Source organism: Varanus komodoensis, unplaced genomic scaffold (assembly GCF_004798865.1).
Source record: "Varanus komodoensis strain SLA01 unplaced genomic scaffold, ASM479886v1 scaffold21, whole genome shotgun sequence".
Lineage (NCBI taxonomy): Eukaryota > Metazoa > Chordata > Lepidosauria > Squamata > Varanidae > Varanus > Varanus komodoensis.
In genome coordinates this window covers 15,504,983-15,526,807 of record NW_025335589.1, presented here as the reverse complement: position 1 = coordinate 15,526,807, position 21,825 = coordinate 15,504,983, and the positions used below count along the sequence as shown (strand labels likewise).

Here is a 21,825-nt window from a genome sequence, read left to right as displayed (position 1 = left end):
ATCATGAAATGACAAAGCCCAACAGAGGACAGCAATCACCCAGCAGAGTGATAAGAGACTACCAAAATCCAAAGTGAACTGACAAACCTGTGAACTCATAAATGCAGCAGAAAAAGGAAGAAGCAACTGAGAATCAGTACCAATGGCAATGCAGGAAATGGTTGCAGAATCCCAGTACCTGAGGGCTTTATTGCTGTAGCAGAGGTCTGCAATGAAATTAATGACTGCAGCAGTCCTGTGAGTGCCCAGACTGATGAACTGCTTGATACTGCCCCAATGGCTATTATATGGCAGGTGCTGTAAAACGCCTTTTTCTTCCTCCAAGTAATTGAAGAAAACTCTCCATGCTTCCCAAAGATCGTTGGCCTTACAGCAGAGCTGTTTCAATGGCAGTAGCTCCTTAGAGAGCCTGGATGGAGCAGGGCCAGGTGCAAATGGCTAGACCCAAAAGGGCTGCCCCCACCCCTGCCTGCTCTCCAAGGACACTTGCTGAGTTAAAGGGTCAGGAATCTTGATGATCTTTCCACTAGCCCTCCAGTTGCCATTTTGCCCACATGTGCGTCACCTTCTGCTGCCTCCCTTGAATCTTTTTCTGGAAACAAATGCCATCTTCTTCCCTATCCATGCATATTTTTTTAACAAATAGAAGCTTCTTTAGGCGACTGGGTCCTTTTCAGACGAACACGTGCGCACATTTTAGGGCATATGTGTATCAGCATGTGTGAAACTGTGTTTTTGTGTTGCTTTGCGTTGCAGGCCTGAACCCCGGATCTTTTGGGTACCTAGCACCGTTCCGTGAACCCCGTATCCCTGCAATTTGCTGCGGGGATACCGGCTGGATTTTCTCCCCCACGCGCGTCCCCTACGGCAGGAGGGAGCGCTCCTCAGCGGCGAGCCCCCTTCTCGCCGCCCATCCAGTCGGTTCGGGGGGGGGGGGGGGTTCCGAGAGCAAAGAGGCTGAGACAAGCGCTTCCACGGCACCCTGGCTTAGCGGTGAGCATGCGCTGTGGCTCCCTGACCTCCTTACGCGTGTCCGAGCCGGAGCGCTCCGACTGTCGCTTCGCTGTGTGTGTGTGTGTGTGTGCGTGCTCGACAGAGGGGGAGAGGGAGAGACTGAGGCGGCGCTGCGGCTTTCAGGAGAGGCGCACTGGCGAGCGGCGGGCGGGCGCGCGCGCGCGGGGAATGGTGCAGCCGCATCCCGACGTTCCCCGGTAGAGCCGGCTTAGACCCGCCGACGTTCCACGAGCGAACGTCGCCCGGAAGCAGCGGGCTAAATGCCGTCGCGGGAGCCCCTAAGAAGGGCTGCGGGCTGAAAACGGCGAGCGGAGCCACCCTTGCGTAAGCCCCTCGCGTCCGAGTCGCTACCGTGTCGTGGAACGCGGCGGGGGGAGAAGGCGACGGGTGGCCCAAATCACGTCGGGACGGGGGTTTGGGGATGGGAAAGAGGAGCGAGCGCGCTTGCCCAGCGAGGCGGAATGATTGGACTGGCGAACGAGGGAGGTCGAGGGGAGAAAGGCATCGGTGATGTTTTCGGAGGGAGATGACAGTTCCTCGGCAGCTCCGTTCGTTACAACTTGTAGAAGTTCTGGCTTTTCGGGAGATAAAGGACGGGCAAGGTCTAAATCACGCTTCTCCACAGTAAAAATTGGCCACGGTTCAAACCGTGCCAGGGCAGAACTATTTCCTTCTCTGCATTACCTCTATTTATATGCACGGCCTTTCTGGCAAAAGCACTGGAGATTTGCACTGTAAAATAGAATGCAATGCTAAACCCGCTTGCCTGGGACAAAACTCACTAAACTGTATGGGACTTGTGTCTGAGTATGCAGATACAGGATTGGGTTTAAAGGGTGCGATATAAAAGGAACACACGACTGGGAAAGAGGAGAGATATAGCTATCTCCAGCAGGAGGCTTCCTGCAGTGGAACAAGTGGAGTAATAATTATTTTAAAAGAGATGCCTTTGAGCATGGGCAAAGTACTTTCCTCTCATCACAGAAGGTAGCTATAATCCTCCATACATTTAACATGGGAAGAAAGACTTCCAGGCCAGTAATCCTGATTTTTGGAGCATAACCTTTCTAAATAATAATAATAAAAGGAGGAGGAGCTTCTAGAAGTGGAACTCACAGCAGTTCCAAGCAGGTTGGTAAGCTGGAGATTGGCTACGAGCTGTCATGGTTTTTCTTGTAGGAGGGCCTTCAGTCATGTTGACTCACCTGTGACATTTCAGAGGAACGGAGGAAAGTGGAAACCTTTGCCTTGCCATTGGAAAGCATCCGTTTGGGGAAAGGGGTCAGACAAGGCTGTCTTTGCCAGCCCCAGAGCTCGCAACAGAAATAAGGAGTTAATTCTCAGGCTACACAGTGGAAAGAGCAGGGGGTTGACCAGATGGCACCCTTTCACCCTGTAGCCTCACACTGGAAGGAAGGAACAGAAACACACAAAGGGTCCTTCAGTAAAGAAGGCTTGCAGTCAGAACAGCGCATGACAGACTGCAGGCCAGGTGGTAAAGCTCTGCTATGAGAAATCTGTGCAAGTGCAACTCTGGGGCTGGAGAGTGGTCTGGGCACCCACATTCCTTTGAGCCCAGGGAGAATTCAGTGGACAGTGAAGCCATGGAGGCAACACAAAAGAGTAAATCAGAAGTAAGCCCATCAGGTCATCTATCAGTTAGATATGGTGGCACACCCAGAAATTTTGTTTTGACATGTTGTTTTGCATGCATTTCCCATTATGGTTCCACGTGTACCTACTTGAGCAGTTGGTTGCCAGAGACTGTGGGTGGCAAACCGGCAACACTCGCGTGCCAGTGGCACCAACAGCTATGAATGTCAGCATGCCTTAGCAAGAGCAGGAGGGCAATCTGACTGAACTCATTGGGCCCTATTTCCAAGTAACCAGCCACATGCAACTTTATTCTGGTTCCTGTTCTGCACTGCCATCTCTTCCCCTCTTGAGCAGGGCCATGGGAAACTGCATCAAAGCATGAGACAGAAAGACATATATTCCTGTTGATTAAATAAATTTATATTGTACCTTTTCTCCTTGCAGGCTAGAACAGTAGCTAATCCTAATAAAAGTTAACCTAAAGAAGTGACTAGACAGTTTCCTATCCCCTCTTCCTTGCTCCTTTCACAGCCACCTTTGCCTCCCCCAAAAGCCTGGGGGGGGGGAGTTTGAGTGGCTCTCCTAAAAAAAGTGGGGTGGGACATTGCTGTCTACTCTACTCTAGACTAGCTGAGGCATGTGGGAGTTGTGAGACTTTTTTTCTTTCTAAACATGCCTAGCCTTAATATAGATGCTTAAACAACAGTAAAACAGCAAACTGAGGTTGGACATGCATGAACACAAATACATAACTGAACAATGTCAGTGTGTTTAAAAGAAAATGGGATTTAACCCTGTGCCCAAAAGCTTGGGTGAAGAACCCTAGCAAAATTCTCTAGGGAGAGAATTCCAGAGGAGGCAGCCAACCCTGGAAAAGCACTTTATGTGCCATATATAGGAAACTTCCTTGCAGCAGGTCAGATTATTTGCCCATCAAGGTCTATTCTGCTCTATAAGATCTTAGGCAGAGGTCTTTTCCACCACCTGCTGCCTAATCCTCTATTTACATTAGAGCTTTCTGGGATTGAGCTGGAGACCTTGTGAATGCCAATCACATGCTCTGTCACTGTACAGTGATCTCTCCCCCAGATGTGCTGTAGTCAGATTCAAAGAACTGCTAGCAATTATATTCTAAAAGGGAAAGTGGCTGTTGCTCCTTTGTCCCCGTAGTATAAGTACAAGCTGTCATCTTTTGTGCTGCATAATATTATATGACGAAAAACAATTCTTTTGAGTAAGTCTGAAAAGAATATAATGAATCACCCATTTTAAGATTGCCATATTATTCCTTCTTGTGGCAGCATCTTTTCCTCTACCCTCTTTTTCTTTGCAGCAGGATGAAATTCTGCTTTGTAGGGGGCTTTTTTTTTTAACCTGTCCTAAAATGGTATAGCAATACTTTTCATGCTTCGTCCCCCTGCTACCTTCTTTCAAATACAATGTGGCTGTTGGAATTTATTATACCATTTGCAGGGAATTGCTGTGTTTCACAAAGGTGAACCATAGATACAATAATTTGAATTTGACTTTCTGGCAAGCTGTCCAGAAAGGACATACCTCTATAGACCAAGGATAGACAAAATATAGTTTGCAAGTAATTCAGGAAAGTAGAATCAAGGACAAAGAAGAGTTGGAAGTATATATGCCTGCTTTTAGTAATACAAATAGCAGTTTCAGAGAAGCCCGAGAAACCTCTGGAACATTGGAATGGGGAGTGTAACCTTTTTCTCCCTGCAGCAACCCAAACAAAACTTACCTTTCCAAAGCTCTTATTTATATTTCAATGGAAGCCTCCATTGACATAATTCCCTTGAAATGCAAATAAAACCTTTGGACCTGCAATTATTGTTGGAACAGTGGCAAAAAGGGAGAGTGAAAAATACCCACTCCTTATCCCTTGTGATTTGAAGTCTGCTAAGTCTGATCCAGAATGGTTATGACATTGGTTGCAGTCAATGCACATCATCTCAAGTCTAATACTGAAAAGGTAATCCCCAATAAGCAAATTCAGCTGGAACTTACAGAGATTTGTTCTTTCTCCACTCCACAATAGTCAGCCCAATATACAAGATTTATTCTTAATGCTTTCATCAGTTTAAGAACATCTCTAAGCCAGAATCCCCAACTCTTACCCAGCTCAGTATCAGTAACTTTGAACTAGCTTTTTAATTATGCTATGCCCTGAAGTAGCAAATATGAGCAAATAATTTTTAAACTATAATGTTGTGCAGGCGCACATGCACACACATGCACAAAGTTCTTAGATTTTAATTTCGACTGTCAGCTATCTTTCAGCACTTTTAATAAAGTGTATCTTCTTACAGTAGTCCCACGTGATACTTATCTAGATGCTGTGAATCACCTAAGGAACAGTCATGCAGTCTTGTAGCTTCCATAGTAATCTTACATGATATATTTCTGCAATATAAGATAGTACAATACAAGCCCTCCAATGGATACTCACATGTAAACAGCAGACAAGAGTATTGTGTTTTTTTATAAACAACAAATGAATTTCATATATAAAGCTGTAAATTTTTAGTATTCAATAATATTGCTGACTCCTTTAGAGACTGGAAAGCAATTTTTGAGATCTCTTTTGTTCTAGCAGATAATTTGCCCGATAGCATTTTAATCTAATTTTCTCTGTATTAGATCAGATTAAATGGCTCCACTAGTTTGGTTCCAGTGGCAGCCATTAGATTAGACTTGATCTTGAAAAGGTCCTGTATAAGGAGATGGATAGCTCTTGTTATTTTTCCCTAGCATAGGGCAATAAGAGAAGCCACATGCCATTAGTTGTATAGTATGTATATAGTAGTAAAACATTGGAAAGCCAGTGCGATGCAGCGGGTAAGAGTGCAGGACTGGGACTTGTGTGATCTGGGTGCTAGTCCCTGCTCAGCCATGGAGCCAGCTGGGTGACTTTGGGTCAGTCACAGATTCTCAGTCCAACCTACCTCACAAGAGTGTTGTTGTGAAGATAAGATTCAGAGGAAAAGAATTATGTAAGCCACTTTGACTTGTTTAGAAAAATGATAGAATGATACTTAGTTTCCATAGTTAAAGTCTCTGATTCAAATCTGGCAACTTCAGGCAGTGCTAGATGACATTTCTGCCTAAAATCCTAAGGAAAGGGTGCCACTGTTGTATAATACCAAGCTGGTTTGATCAGTGGTCCTAACTCAGTGCAAGAGCATCCTATGTTCTTTCCAATGGCTTAATACAGCTATTCTTAGACGATATGAGTCCTCCAGGTACCACTTCCAAATCTGTATACTCAGCTGGTCATGTCTTTGTTAGCCCCTATTAACATATGTCCCATGGGTGCTCTGAAACCACTTCTGCACCTTCCATCAGCACCTATGATTAGGGAGGATAGCACCATATCATGTGGTGCCTGCAGTCTTCAGCCCATTGTTTGCTAGATGGTAGAAAAGTTTCTGTTAAACTTAAAATGCAAACATTCCTTAGCAAGGGTTGCCAGCAGCTGGCTACTGTAAAAGCAGCTTGCTCGGGTTTCTTGATCACTGTCCCACTAGAAATGAAGCTTTTCTTCACTTTAGTTAACTGGTAATATGTATGTCTCTCTCACCTGGAAAATCTCTTTCACCTGGTGAGAAATATCTTGCTCCTTAACTTGAACAGTAGTTCACAAATGAAAAGTGAGTAGGAATGGAGAAACGTAGACTTCTAACACAGGATCTACAGCTCTCAATCTTATTTGAGATGTTGTGAGCCGCCCCAAGGCTTCGGCAAGGGGCGGCATAGAAATGGTTTAATAAATAAATAAATAAATAAAATTTGCACAACAACAACCCTGTGAGGTAGGTTGGGCTGAGAGTCTGGGGCTGGCCCAAAGTCAACCAGCTGGCTCCATGGCTGAGCGGGGATTGGAACCCAGGTCACTTGAGTCCCAGTCCCGCACTCTTACACACTGGATTCACATAGCATAGAAAGCAGAGCTGACAAGCCATGATCAGTGCTTCATGCTCCTTCAATGGTTTCTACCTGAGCCGATGGGAGCTGAAGTCCAAAATGGCTATGATTGGCCTACATCAATATCAGACAAGTTAGAGATTACTTATGAACAGTGAGTATTTGAGCCTGGCAAGCTGGACCCCAGATTGGTGTTTTATTTATAATCAGTGTCAAAGCTATTACTGGGGAATAGAATAAGGATTACAAAAAAATTAATGAATGTGGGGTGTTGGAGACACACAGTGTAGATATTTTACCCTGAAGATCTGGAAACCCTGGGTCTAGAAACCTGCTGGTTTATAGAATTATCTTAAAATATTAGGCAAGGCTGTGATTTTGGCCAGATTTAGCCCCAGTGAAAGTATGCTTCTAAATAGGCTATTGTAGTCTCTTCAATATACATATTATTCAATATTCGTAATTCACTGGTCAGAAAAGAGCAGGTAAGTTTTCTGTTTACAATGCAGTAACCACTGTTTGGGCACTGGATTAAAGTATTACTGTTTTATTATTTATTTCATTTCTGCACCCAATAGCCGTAGCTCTTTGGGCAGTTTACAACAGTTGCTATACAAAGATTTTATTGTCCAAAGGTCCTGGATTTCTCCCAGACCATTTTGCACTTGAATGAAAAAGGCTGTACTGTTATTTGCACATGCTAAGTAATGAAATAATTTTAGATGTACATTAATATGCCTAGGTTGCAAAGTGAAACAGTTTTACATCAATAAATAAAGGAGAAAATAAAATGTAATTCACAGGAGAATATACTGTTACACATGTGTGCCCTGATAAGAAGAAGCAGGAGCAATTCTGATTTGATCATAGGCATGATTGCTTCCGTATATTTTGTGCAGCATTTTGTATGTGCACATTCACTGATCAATGACTGCATAAAAAAGAATACCTATGCAAAATCACACCAGTTTTGCTTTTTTGTGTTGTTTTACCAATGGACACAAATACATAGGTAAAATTTTGCATACAATGAATCACAATACAATCAGTATTTTTCTTCATTTACTTTTTGCCCTGCTTCTTATTTGTCTGTACAATAATTTTGAGGAGTGGGAGAGGTGTGGATTGATTGTGGACGGAGTTGCTAAAGGGGAACAAATTTCAACATCCTGCAGTTTAACTAACATAGGATGATTTCAGTGCAATGAAATATATGAGTGATACCAATTATGTATTGCTGTGGCATGCAAATTGGGCCAATGTAGGCTTGATATTCACTGTTGTTGTTTTTTTCACTTTTAAAACAAGAAAGCTGAACAGATAAAACCAGTTATGAAGTAAAAAAGCTGGCAGTTGGCATATAGGCTTGCCAGCATGCTATTCTGAATGTGCCTTGTATGACTGAACCAGGTGGGCCAAAATTGTATGGATGTGCTTGGAGTTGACTTTTGGAGAAGAAACTAATGGGACTGGCTCCATTCTGTGGCCCCATAGCCCACCCTAACAAATACTCGATGTTCAGTGGCCAGCAAGTATGCTCGTTCTTCATTCTGCTTAGGTTTTTTCCCTAAAGGTTTTCTGCACTTCTGCAAACCTGGAGTTCTGTGCTTGGTGAAACTTCCCTCTTCTTAATGGAGCTGTTTTGGCAACACAAGATTGGCACTCATTTTAAACAAGATTGCAAGGCAGTCAAACAAACAAACACCAGTCATAAAAGGCAGCTACAGCTACCTTTTGGGGAGGAACCAAACTGGGCAGGTGTGTTTTCCATACATGCCCGAAATGCACTACTGTTAAGCCCTGGCATGCCTCAGAAGGGGGAATCACACTGCAAGGTGGGTGCCAATGCAAAGAGGGCCTATCTACATGTTGCCACTAAAAACATGACTTCTTTCTTCCAAAAGGTATAAGAAAAATACATTTTTAGGGGGCAGAAAAGAATTCTGGGATTTTGAGGGGGCTGGGGGTTCATTTGGGTAAGTGGCATGTTTATGTTCATGCTTTTCAACACGTGTGTAGCTTAGGAGTAGGGAAGGCATCCTCAGAATAAGAGGATGGGAGAGCAACAGCCTCTGGCCAAGCAGGAATAGAAGGAAAACTGAAGACTTCTCCCAAACTGGGGTTACATCCTGTCTGAATCCAGGTTCCCCTCAGCATGCTATGGAGTTGCAAAATCTGGGGACATTACACCCACCATGTTCCCCTAAAACATTTCACTTCAAATGAAGGGTAGGGGGATTAGAGCTTCATATAATTTCTACCCACACTCAAACAAAAATGCTTTTACTGCATGCAAATGAGGATTTTCTCTGTGTTGTGCTAATCACGGCTTTTACTAATACTGTAGTTTTTGTGAAAATAACAAGCAGTTCAATTAAAAAAAACACTAAACAGGCCTCAAGGAACTATGATGCTCTTATCAGCATTAACAGCTTTTTAAAAGAAATTAATAACTTTTTTAAATGTGCAAGTGTCACATTGCCTTGCAACTTTCAAGGGGAGGTTTCCCTGAATTCTGTTATTACCATGAGAAATACAATTTTAAAAACTTTTTTCATTCATCAAGCAGGAAAATTACAAATGCATTATAAGGAAGTTTGACCTAGAACTCAATCCAAAAAACACAACAGGCATGTCTGTCTAGGACAGGTGAAGGCTGAGAAAGGCAAACTAAATAGTTCCTGCTCCAAACATGACTGGAGTTGCAGTTCTGTTTGCAACAGCATTTTCCCAGCACCACCCTTTTCTACCCACTTGCTTGTTCAACCAACCATTCTTACCCACTTACACCATCCTGAGAGTATTTACTAAGGAAGAGTTTATAAAGACTTTAAATAAATTAATTTAGTTAATCATCAATGATGGGGAGGCCTTCTTTAAGGCTACTGGCCTGTCTCAGCAGTGTCCCAGACAGAAGCAACTCAATGAAATATAGTTACCGTGGCTGCTGATGCCCAGGATGTTGTTTGGCATAGTTACATCAGCATCCTGGACATCACAAATTGCAGTAAAGGTTGTTGCGAGGCCACCACTCTCATTTAGGGGTTGGATTACCTCCCATGTCAAGCCAGCAGACTAGATGATGTCAAGAAGCCCCGGCCTTCACTTGACATCAACTGCACCACTGGCTTTGGAAAAGAAAAGCATTCTCCACGCAAAGAAAGGAACTTGAACACGGCCTAAAGAAGCTGATTCCTGCAAACTGTGACTGAGCCAGGCTCCACCACGCAGATCCTGATCGAGGCATAAATGGGGTGGGAAGAATCTCAGCTGGGGTTGCAGGAACTGGCTCTGGGTACATGTCTAATTCCCAGCACTTGGGATGTGCCTGGGGCCATGTCAAGGGCTTAACAAGGGCCCTAACACAAAGCATGTTTGCTGCCACCTCTGCTCCCTAGTAAATGGGGCAATAGGCTTATGGGGGGGGGGGGACATGATTTCTAATGAATATTTCTTTCAAGATCTAAACATACCATATAGAAACATAAATATACAGAAATAACTGCATCAACTTCCCCAAGCATGACCTTCATTAATTTGACAGCCACTGCAGTGTTGTGGTGAACTTGGGAGACCCAGGATCTAGTCTGTGCTTCTCCATGGAGCCCACTGGGTGCCAGGCACTGATGCTCAATCTAATTCAGCTTGCAGGGTTGTTATGAAGATAAAATGGCCATGTGAACTACTTTGTTGCAAGAGGAAAGTGGGATATACAGTGGGATTTAAATGTAAAATGAATGAATACAATCTGTATTATTTTAACCCAACAGTTTTCCTCCTGATAATGAGTTTGCAGTGTAAGCCAAACCCCACCCCCCATGTTCCATGGCTCCTGAGCTTGGCTAAACAGTTCCTGTTCACCCCATCCTTTGATCCTTTTAGAAAAGAAAGCAAGGAGGGCAATCATACAGAATTTGATTTTCTTATTCATGCATCTCTGACTAATGCTTGATTCATACTGCACACTGGAAAATTTGTGGGTTTCTCACTGTTGTTGCTTTGTATAAAGCTGAAATAGAAGAGCATGTTAAGTAAGAAAGGACAAAAAAGCTTCTAAGCTGGCACAGGTTGTTTTTGTAAGTACTGCATTCTGTAAGTACAAAGTATCCTTGTGTAACAGGGATTAGGGGAAAAGAGTTCTAGATCAGAGTGTCTTCCCCAAACAGAGCCCTGAACCCTTGCAGATTCTTTCTAGAAATTAAGCAATGGAAACAAACATGAACATGTAAAATAAAATAAAATAAAATAAAATAAAATAAAATAAAATAGGCAAATGGCAGGGAAGAAACATTCCAGCTGAGAGGCCCAATTTTGCACGTCTTTCCTTTGTATCTTACAATATGCAGGGTTTGACTATCTAATGTGTTTCTGTGTGAGAGAGTAAGTGGGCACATGCCAGGGCTCTGAAACAGCACCCATATTCCAAATCATAGCCTGAGGTAGTCTTGTAATGGGTTAAGCAAATATCTAGTAAAGAGATACAGCTGCTTCTGGAATAAGAGCTTTGTGTACCAAACTGCAGACTATGGCTTGCCTCCCCTTCTAAATAAACAGCACTACTAAATGAAGCCAGACGATTTATGTAATGGTAGTAGTCACAAACCTTGCAGAAGGATGAAGGCAATCAACCAAGCAAGGAGCTAAGCAAACTTAAAAGTAAGACATAAAATCAAAAGAACTTGGAAAAGCAACACACTCACCTACATTGCACAGTGTTGTCTTTGTTCAGCAGATTTCTGTAGCAGAGCAATATCCTTTAAAAGGCATGCAGATAAATTTTAATGCACAAACCCATTAAACCATTTTCATTCACTAAAAATGCTTTACTGAACAATGCTACTTTGTCTTCTTCCTTTACTTGAGCCTTATAGCTGATTCAAGACATAAAACAAAATATTCAGTTTTGCTAATGTAGAACTCACTCATGCTTCCTAATCCCCACACAAAAATATAACATTCCAAGCGCTGAACTTTTATAAATGATTGATTTAACAAGACAGTATTGTATAGTGGTTAGAGTGTTAGAATGGGACTCAGTAGAATTGGATTTTAGTCTCCACTCACCCATGATGCTCAATGGATGACTTTGGGCCAGTAATGTACTCTCAGCCTAACCTACTTTGCAGTGCTGCTGTGAGGATAAAGTGTCAAGGAGGAAACCCCTGTAAGCCATCTTGAGTTCCTTGCAAAAGGAAGACAGGTGGGAAATAAATAAATATAATAGCAGCAGCAGCTTAGGACTGGGGTGGGGGGTATTTGCAGGACCAACTACTCCCATCTGAATTTGCCAGGTTTACTTTTATGTTATATTTTCCCTACTCTTAATTATTTTTATAGCCCACCATATGGACTTTTAAAATGCAGAATGATGAAGTAGTGGCAGCCCTTTTCTAGCATGAAAAGGGAAGCACACAGAGAAAGGAATCCAATGGGGTCCGGCAGCCAGGATTGGGGTGGAGGGGCTTCCAGAGGAGAGGCCTGCCCCTTGGTGTGATCTGATCCCAGGGAACATGCCTTCCCCACCACTCAGTCACAGCATAATCCTGTGCCTTTAAGGTTAGCATATTTGGCTGTGGGTCTAGTGTGCTTTCAGTTACAACCATCACAGAACTAAAATTGTTTGAAAATAAGATTGCAGCATCAACTGCTGGAGGGGAAGTCATAACATGATCTGTACCTCTTTATATTTACCCTCACTTTGAACATGCTTGCTATTTTTCCAATGATGCACAGATTTCCCCAGGACATTGTATTTATTTTTTATATATATATATATATATATATCAGTTTTGAATCACAAGCTGTTGTGTCCAAGGGGAAATCCCCAAATGAAACAAACAAAAGAAAATACTGGAACTGGAAGTGAGATAGCTTTACCTACCTAACTGTACAGTCCTTTGTCAAGAAGTCTCATTAACTTCAACAAGGCTTTACTCTCAGGTAAATCCTAGACATGCTTGGAGGAAGTATCAATAAAAAGAATAGGACTTAACGCCTAAGGTAACTTGTATAGCATTGCACTGTAAAGTTGCAATGTCACCCATACTTTCTGGATGGAGAACAAGTTCCACTGAGCATAGTGGGACTTTCTTCTGAATAGATGTGCAAAGAATTACATAGCATGTGATATTTTCCCAGTTGTATTCCAATTCTGCTTGCGGAAAGGTGTTTGTTTGGTGGGCTTTGGGAAGCCATGATGTGAAGAGAGAGAGAAAAAAGTTATGTTTGAGTGAACATATTTTGTGTTTGGTGAATTTAATATTGGTATAGTACTGTGAACAGGCTAGAACAATATATCCTAGGTAATTTGCTAACAATGGCACTGAAGTCGGCTCAAAATAATAACATGGATTAAAAACAACATCATAGCTAAAATATAACATGAAAGCAAAACAATTAAACACACAATGGAAAAACAGAACAATAAAAGAAATACTCAGCGGATGTAAATTGTTGTTCAGCTGTAAACTGTTCAAAGACAGGGACTACTGCATGTTTATGTACAAACTGCCAACAGCTAGACAATTCACATCTAGCCTGAATGAACTGACTTACTGATTTCCCTTTCTGGTCCCCCACTGCCTGACCTTCAACCGGACAATTCACACCCATGAGCCTGCAAATTTCCAGTGAACTTTTCAACCCTGCTAATGCAAGTGTTGAAACTCTGATGTCTGCAATTTTTTCCAAAGTCAAAATCTATTGGCTTCAGATACGTGCACATACAATATTTACATGTAATTCCAGTGGTTCGTTCATTTTTTCACCTGGAAAATATATTTTTTTTCTGCTGCTATATAAACTTTATAATTTTTCTGTTTAGATTCAAGCAGAAAACAATCAGTGTCATGTCTAAAGCTGTAAGTCATATGGAAAACACATTGTTATGTTTTATAGGCTTCAATCCTATGTATACATACCTGGGAGCTGAACTAATTGAGAATTCCTTCTGAACAGACATGCATATATAGCCTCAGTCCATCTCTAAATGCTTAGCAACAATAACCCAGAAGTGCCATTATACACTTAGGAAGCAGGCCACTGGTTTTTCTAGCTCAGTACAGCCCTGCTACCAGAGATCCAAATCCCTTTACCTGGTAATGGAAAAGATTGAACCTGGGATCTTCTGTATGTACAAAAGTCCTCTTCCCCTTTACATACATGTTGAGATTCAGTGGTCCTTTTTAATGAAGCCCAACATGTCAGTTACCTTTCTTTTTGAGCAAATAATAGGACAGTTCTGAACACATTACGAATAATGGTCCACTAAGACCATGGCTTAAGACTGTGTAACAATTAACCACTTTGTTACTGAGTTAATGAAATCAGCCACATTACATTTATTTAATGGAGCAGATACTGAACTGTATTTCATATTTTATGAGTTAATAGGCATAACTGCACCTCCAGGGGAAAGCGTTTTTGCTAGGTAATAGACTGCTCAAAGGTTATAGGAGATTAACATGTGTTCGTGGATTTTACCTATGCCATTAGGAACATGCTACCATGTATGCAAATATTATGTCTGTAGATGCATTTTTAATCCCTCCATCTAGAAGCCTCTGCTAAATGTGCTTAAGCATTTTGATAGAACTGGATTAGCTAAGGACCTCAATTGCTTTTACACTAATCATCCTTACTCCTATATGCTTTTCTATTGATTTCACTGGAATGATGGTTTTGAACTGAACCAGCAATGTCAACAGTAATGGGGGTATCTTTCTTTTCCCATGTATATTTTAATGGGAAGTGAGGATTATTTCATTCACTGTATTTTCTTTATTAAATTTAAATGAGTCCCCTGATTAATTTGTACAAAACAGTATTTTCTGTTATAAAATTAGAACTCAATGACCATAAAAATGTGTGTTTTGCAGAACTGTGATATTATTAACATTGAGCTAAGCACTGAAATGATGACTTTTGAGACTTATTATTGGTGCTATAAGCATTGCTAAGTCAACACCTTCTTGCTGATTTAACCTGTTATATTTTGCAGGGTTTTATTTACTTGGCTTTTGACATTTCATGGAACAGTGTTAATACTTTTGCTGGCTTCTTCAGGACTGTACAGTACACAGTTCCTGGTCCAACACTGACTTCGCTTAGCAGTATACCAAAGACAGATGAACATGTTCAACCGTCCCTTCCTTTTGCATTATTGGACTACCATATGCCTTGTCATCTTGCTAGCAGCTTTGATGACTGCTGAAGATGTTACTGATAGCACTTTAAACCACACAAACACGCTCTTAGGATCTGTGCCTGTGGTAATCTCCAGAATCGATCACATTATAGTCAAAGAAGGTTACAGTGCCTTGATTGATTGCAACATTGAAGGCCATCCAGGACCAGAGTACAAGTGGTACAACTCCAATGGCCATTTGGTGAAGGAAGATGGGAACAAAGGTATATTCTGAAAGACTTTTCATTCATGATATGTAATTACAGGACTAACGTTAAGTAGAAGTGGCATGTGTGTGTGGCATACATGACGTGCTGCAATCATGGCATTATGTTTTACCTTGGATCACAAGGAAATATACATTAATTTGTGTGTATTTATCCAGAGATCCACAGCTCTACTTGACACGTCATTTTCCTCCAGTAAAAACCTCTGCCTATCACAAAGATTCTTTCCTCTGACTTCTCTAGATATTACAGGGAACAGCAAGAAAGGGGGATCTGAGCAGAAGAGACAAACCCCTTGCTTCTTTGGAATTTTCAGCATGTTCAGAAAATGAGCAGGTCAGGGAGAGAGAATTCAGCAGCCTTACCTCAAAACCCTGCCAAGCTGAGTCTTGGTCACTGCTTTTGCTCCTGTTTTGCCCAGCGCATCTTGAGGTACCATTGGTGCCAGTTGGCATGTCGACCCGCACCAGAGCAGCCGCTATTTGCAGTTAAAAATGCCTGTGTGACATCAACTTGTGCAGTTTTCTTATTAATAATAACCAGCAGCATATGTATAACATCCTCTGTAGTGTGGTCTTCAAGGTTACTGTAGAGTTGGGAAAGATCAACTGGAATGATTGGGGCCAGGGTTACAGCAGCTCCCCTACAAGGGAAAGCTACAATATCTAAAGGTTCTTAGTTTGCAGCCCTAGGCATACATAGACCAAAAATAAAAGTGCCTATAAACTCTCAACTTGTTGGGAGCTTTACACCTTTTTACCTGTCTATTCATACATGAGATTATGCCTTTAATTTAGCAAAAAGGTAACAAAAGTGGAGAGGCCATAGAAATTTGGAAAGTGGCTAGACAGACATTTTTCTTACTCATAATATTAGAACTCCAAGTCATCTAGCAAAACTGATTGGCTAGAAACTCAAGATGAAAGAAATTCTTCTTTACAACCACACAGTTAATTTATGGAACTCACAGCCACAAGATGTAATGATTGTTTCTAGCTTACAAACCTTTAAAGGGCAACTAGGTATACCTTATGAAGGATGGTCTCTCATTGGCAATTCGGCATGATAACTAGGTAAAATTTCCCTGTTTGGAAGCAATCTGCCACTGAAACCCAGCCAATAGCAAATGGCAGTGGGAGAGAACTACTTGACCTCATGTGCTCATTTGGGCTTTCCAGAGGCATCTTTCCAGAAGCAGCTAGAAGGGCACACTACTTTCCATCCTTGCTTCTGGGGCAGCCAAATGTGTGTGGCAGAAATGTGTTTACACATTTTTGGTCTAAAGGCAAAGCAAGGAACAAGCTGAACTGTGGAAAATGGAATTTCAGAAGCAGCGTGGGAGGCAATGCAGCACAGCCTTTTGTGCTTAAGTCATTCTGCTGTAGTCTGAATAATACTGCTGGGGGCCTTAGCGCACTGCTCTTCAGGAGACATGCAATTCCCAGCAAGACTGCATGAGCAAAGCACCTCTTTGTAGGATGGGAAGGAGACTTGGCCACTGCCGGCACCCAGCAGCATGGCAGCCTCTGCCACCCCTGCTCACACTCCACACCCAATTTCTGTCCCCATCTATGTCCCCTAAGACAGGCTTTTATGTTGGGATTTCAGGCTTTAAGGGATTTGGGAGAGGATAGTGGTAGAGCACCTGCTTTGTATGCAGTTGAACCCAGAAGTCTCCAGCTATGACTAGGAAGGGCTCCTACAGGAGATCTGTAGGAGAGGACCTTCCACTTATGGGGGCCTAGTAGTGGCCCAGTATTTATGCAAAATACGTGTATCACAGTTGAGGCACACGCTAACAAATGCAATGTAGCTGAACATATAAGCATGGCTCCTTTCCATACACATGCAACAGCAGAAGTCGGAGGGGCTGGAAAGGGGTTGTGTGTGAAGAAATGGACTTTTCAGATACACTTTCTGTTTTTATTAGCTCAAATACTTAAGTGAATGAGAAAAGAATGGGATTTTTTTAAAGGGGGGGGGAGGTAATTGACAGCTCTCCTGCCCCCTCACAAAAAGTCATGGAGAATGAGAAGGTGTGGGGCTGCCTGCTCCTGGCCTCCCAGCCTCTGTGGGGTGAAGCCATTCCCCTCCATCCCATAGCAAACGAGGAAGTGAAGCCCCTTTCCATGCAGACTTTCCCACTTCAGCCTCACTGAAGTCAATATTCTTTACTTGTGGGTCAGGCTACTGAAGGTAACCTGACCTATTTCTGAACTAGCATGCATTTCAGCTAGTTGCTTCCTGAGCAAAAGGACAAAGGAGACAAGCAGGAGTGCTTGAAAAGCCACCACAAACGTTATTTTTCCAAAGGACAGGGAGGAGAGGGGGGTGCAGCAGTGCATTTGCAAGTGCTGGACAGCACACCCTGAGATATATACACCAGAGGAGAAATGGCAACAGCTAAACTACTTGTGGTATGACTGGTCTGAAGGAATCCAGGGTATAATGGCAGAAAGACCAAGGAGGGGTGGGTGGGTGTCATGTGTCATACCAGCAAGACAGATATTACAAGGTCAGTAAGAATGCCTAGTGCAGTTTGACCCCCAGAAAGGCGCTGCCAGCCAATATACTGGATGGATGGACTAATTATTTGACTTGGCACATGGCAGCTTCCATGGTTGCTAAAAGAACTAAGCAGTAATGTGGAGAAAGATTTCTGCCACTGGGCTGTTGCCAGTCCAAGTGGACAGTTAGACTAAAGGGAAAAATATAGTCTGGCCTGGCTTAAGACAGCTTCCTAAATTCTTAAACAGCTCCCCCCACTCACTTCCTCATTCTTTTTCTGCTCTCAGTCCTTACATAACAAATCAAAAATGCTTTGAAAATCTGAATTGGTGTTTCAGTGCACATGAGCCTATTGATTTCATTGGGCATTAGTCTCCCTAACTCTGTGCTAAATTGCAGCCAAGACCCTTTCCCCACACATCCATTATTTAGAAGATTGGATCATTTTCCAGCTTGCTTACAAACCACTTAAATTCTATTTACTTGCACAAAATATTGGTGTTTAAACTGCAGGTCAGATGAGTTTAGAATTACCAGCAGAGTACACAATTTAATCAGCCGGAATGCCTTGTAGGATGTTTTCCCCAATAATACAATCTGTGTTAGAACCAAGGAATATTTGGCAAGTCATCCACTGCTGCCCTGTAGGGAGCAGTCTGGAATATTAGCTAGATCTAGTTAATGCCCAGGTCTATTCAAATACCTGACTTGGTTTTTAAATGCTTATATAGCTGATGATATTCCAAAATACAGATTATTGCTAATCAGAAAAGCTCTGATTTCTATGCAGATAACAACACATTGGGCATTTTGCCCCCTGAAAAAGCCTGCACAGAAACAGAAAGAGCAAGTCAGAAGGGGTCTTCCAGGCCATCTACTCTGATCCCCAGCTACACAGCCGGCTCTCCACTGCATGGCTGCGATAATAAATTTTCCACTATCATTTCATCATAGCACATATATTCTACTGATCATCTCTGTTTTCCTTCCAGGAGGAAAATGGATTCTTGACAATGGACAACTTAATATTACTAGTGTGTCATTTGAGGATCGAGGAAAATACACATGTGTTGCTTCTAATATCTATGGCCAAGTGAATAATACAGTGACGTTGAGAGTTGTCTTTACCTCTGGAGATATGGGGATCTACTATATGATTGTATGCCTTGTAGCATTTACCATTGTTTTGATCTTAAACATCACCAGGCTATGTATGATGAGCAGTCACCTGAAAAAGACAGAAAAAGCTATTAATGAATTCTTTCGGACAGAAGGAGCAGAAAAACTGCAAAAAGCTTTTGAGATTGCTAAACGCATCCCAATCATTACATCTGCAAAAACTCTTGAGCTTGCCAAAGTAACGCAGTTCAAGACAATGGAGTTTGCCCGCTATATTGAAGAGCTGGCTAAGAGTGTCCCACTGCCGCCACTCATTATGAACTGCAGAACTATAATGGAAGAAATCATGGAAGTGGTGGGACTAGAGGAGCAAGGTCAGAACTTTGTAAGGCAGTCACCAGAAGGACAGGAGACCACCGATACGGAAGAGATGTACATGATCCCCAATTCCCTAAAGCGGAACAGTTCTCTCACTGCTGACTCAGATGCATCTTCTCTGCACGAGCCACCACTCAAGATTGCAATCAAAGTATCTGTTCACCAGTTGACCAAAAGGGACTGTGTCGATGACCAGTCGCAAGACGGCATACCACTAGAACTTAAAGAAGAGAAGGAAGAGAAAGAGGGAGACCAAGCATCGGCACCACCCGCTGAGCCAGCCTCAGAGCCATCTGCTGAAGTCAGCCTTACTGAGACAAGTCTGGAAAGTGACCAGGACATATGTACTGTTTTTGAAAGCCATTTATGATTGTTTCTTCACAAATCTATGCATTGCAAGAAAATTAGGTGGAGTGCCCTTTGAAAACAAAAAGATGTCTTTGCCAATAAGCCTTACCTGAAGACTGTTGCAGCAAAGCATGTATGTGGTTTCCTTGGTCCTTTCCCCCTTACAATTTACCTTAAGTTTAGCCAGCAGATTTGACAAAACACTTGGAACTGTGCAAATATTTAACTGCTCTTTTTTGGTTATGGGAATTTTTTTTTAAAAAAAAGCTCACACAATATTTACCTCAGAGAACTCTTGTTTGCAATTGGTTACCGGAAATCATGTGTTGTGCTTAGAAACAGGGGTTCTAAGTTCTGAGGAGGCTGACTTTGGAGCAAAGCTGTCAAAGCTATGGGAGAGCTGTTTTGCTGTATGGTTGAAATGCTCCCATTTACACAGAGGAGGGAATCTTTTTTTTTTAATTGCCCCATCACTCGCTCTATTCATGTGACCTCTCATGAGTTTGAAATATTGCTCAAGAAATAACATTTCAGTAGCCGAATTAAGGTTTCTGTGTGTGCCAGGACAAATCCATTTCTTTCATTTGGAGTCAGACACTTTGTAATAGGGTGAGGAAATGCCCACCATCTTTCTTCTCCTCTTCTTCGGGAGGGAAAAAAAAATTCCTTCACAAAATGATGCACAGGTCATGTGCTTCTGTTGAAAGAGAGATTTTTCTTCCAACCAGAAAGTCATGTAAGAGCAGTGGCTCTTGTAGCCTGCAGCACGGCTACCCACTCCTCAATCACAATGACCCCACAGAAAGAAGAACAGAGCTTCACCAGGGAAATTTCTACAGGTGATATTTCCCCGGCATTTTAATGGCAAACTGCACCTGTAAACATCCCCTCTTCTATACAAAGTGCTGGAAACCTTCTCTTGTTTGGAAAGAACTATTTAATTTTAATGGGATATGAATGCAGGTAACTGTGCAGTCTGTTGCTGTTATTATGTAAATGGCAATGACAGTCTGTAATTAGGAAAAATTGAATAATTTACCTAACTTGTATTTTCATGGAAAGAAGTCATTAGCCCTCTTTGAAGTCAATGGATGAAAATTCACACTGGTATTTATACACAGCCTGCCACTGGGCATGTATTAAGGCTGGGTCTGGTGGAGATGAAGTAACTTTGCCATATAAATAGATGTGAACAAATTGAAGCTTCCATCATTCAGGGGATAATGACTGTGAGCTGGTTTGTACCTTATTAGTTATAATATACAACTTAGACCCAGAGATGCCAATCACTATAGCACAGATGGCCACTTTATCATGGGTCAAAACGATTTTACTTCCATGACATCCCTAAGAAAAATATTTTTCCTATATTAATTATTAATTCTTCAATAGCCAGGCATATATGTTTATAGTTCAGTTCAGACTCTGAGTAAAGAATTTAAGAAGAGAATAATGCAGTGGAATAGTCACAGAAAACATCTTTATTTTTGCTCTCTCTCCTGTTAAAAACATCAAAAAAGTCCTGCTGCTGGATTGGGCCAGTATGCTATTTTCCATAGGGGCCAACCCATAAGAAGCCAGCCCCCTACCACAATTCCCCCCGTGCACACACACACACACAACTGGTATCCAGAGGCATGGTGTCTCTCTAGAAGGAGCTCTGCCATCATGACTAGCAGCCATCAATACCCTAATGCCCCAAACCTTTCTCTAATCCAGCTAAGCTGTTGGCCATTGTCACATCTTGTGGCAACAAATTCCATAACTGGAAGAAGCATTGTGAAGAAATATTTCTTTCTGTTTGTCCTACATCTCTCACCAGGTTCTGGGAGCATGATAGAAGAAAGCATACATCTATCTATCTCTCTTTCTCCGTACCAGTAGTTCCCAACCTTTTGTATGCGCCACACTCCTAGAAAATATTTGATTTATGTTCACACCCCCTACAAATGCAATATCACATTTGAAGATTAAGAAGTCACATTTCTAATTCTTGAATCACAAATTGAACCACATACAGTACTGTGGGTGAACAAACTGAACGCAACAAAATAAGCTTTTAACTCAGTGTGTAAAATTCAAATATAAATTGAGCAATTAGGGAAAAATGTAAACAGAAAAATCAATCCTAACTATGAACATAAAATTCAATGACTTCTTAGCTCCTCCTCATTCATGATTTGGTCAAAATGTAGAAATTTCTTGCTGATTGCAATCTGAAAGTTTGCCTGTGGATTCAGCTGATTCCTAGATTTTGCCTTGATTAACAAAAGAGAACTGAATCCAAATGCAAACAAAACAGTAATAAATAATTTTATCAGTGGAATAGTTTTTGGTGAATCACAACACAGCTTTTCTCTTTGTTGCCTCCCCATGCCTTCTTGCACCCCGGGGTTGTGGGCACCCCAGGTTGAGAACCGCTGCTCTATACCATGGATGCTTTTATATACTTCTATCATGCCCATCTCTTTAGGGCACAGTCCTATGGGTTGCATGCTTTCTAGATGAAAG

The 21,825-nt window shown here is 42.0% G+C and overlaps 1 protein-coding gene across 1 annotated transcript; it reads left to right on the top strand.

Moving 5' to 3' along the window:
* Positions 1–1,247: 1,247 nt before the first annotated feature.
* On the top strand, positions 1,248–21,265 carry MFAP3L (microfibril associated protein 3 like). Its single transcript, XM_044430818.1, has 3 exons — positions 1,248–1,338; positions 14,549–14,958; positions 18,462–21,265. The coding sequence occupies exons 2-3, from the start codon at positions 14,676–14,678 to the stop codon at positions 19,334–19,336; spliced, it is 1,158 nt and encodes a 385-aa protein (XP_044286753.1). The 5' UTR covers positions 1,248–1,338; positions 14,549–14,675; the 3' UTR covers positions 19,337–21,265.
* Positions 21,266–21,825: the final 560 nt, after the last annotated feature.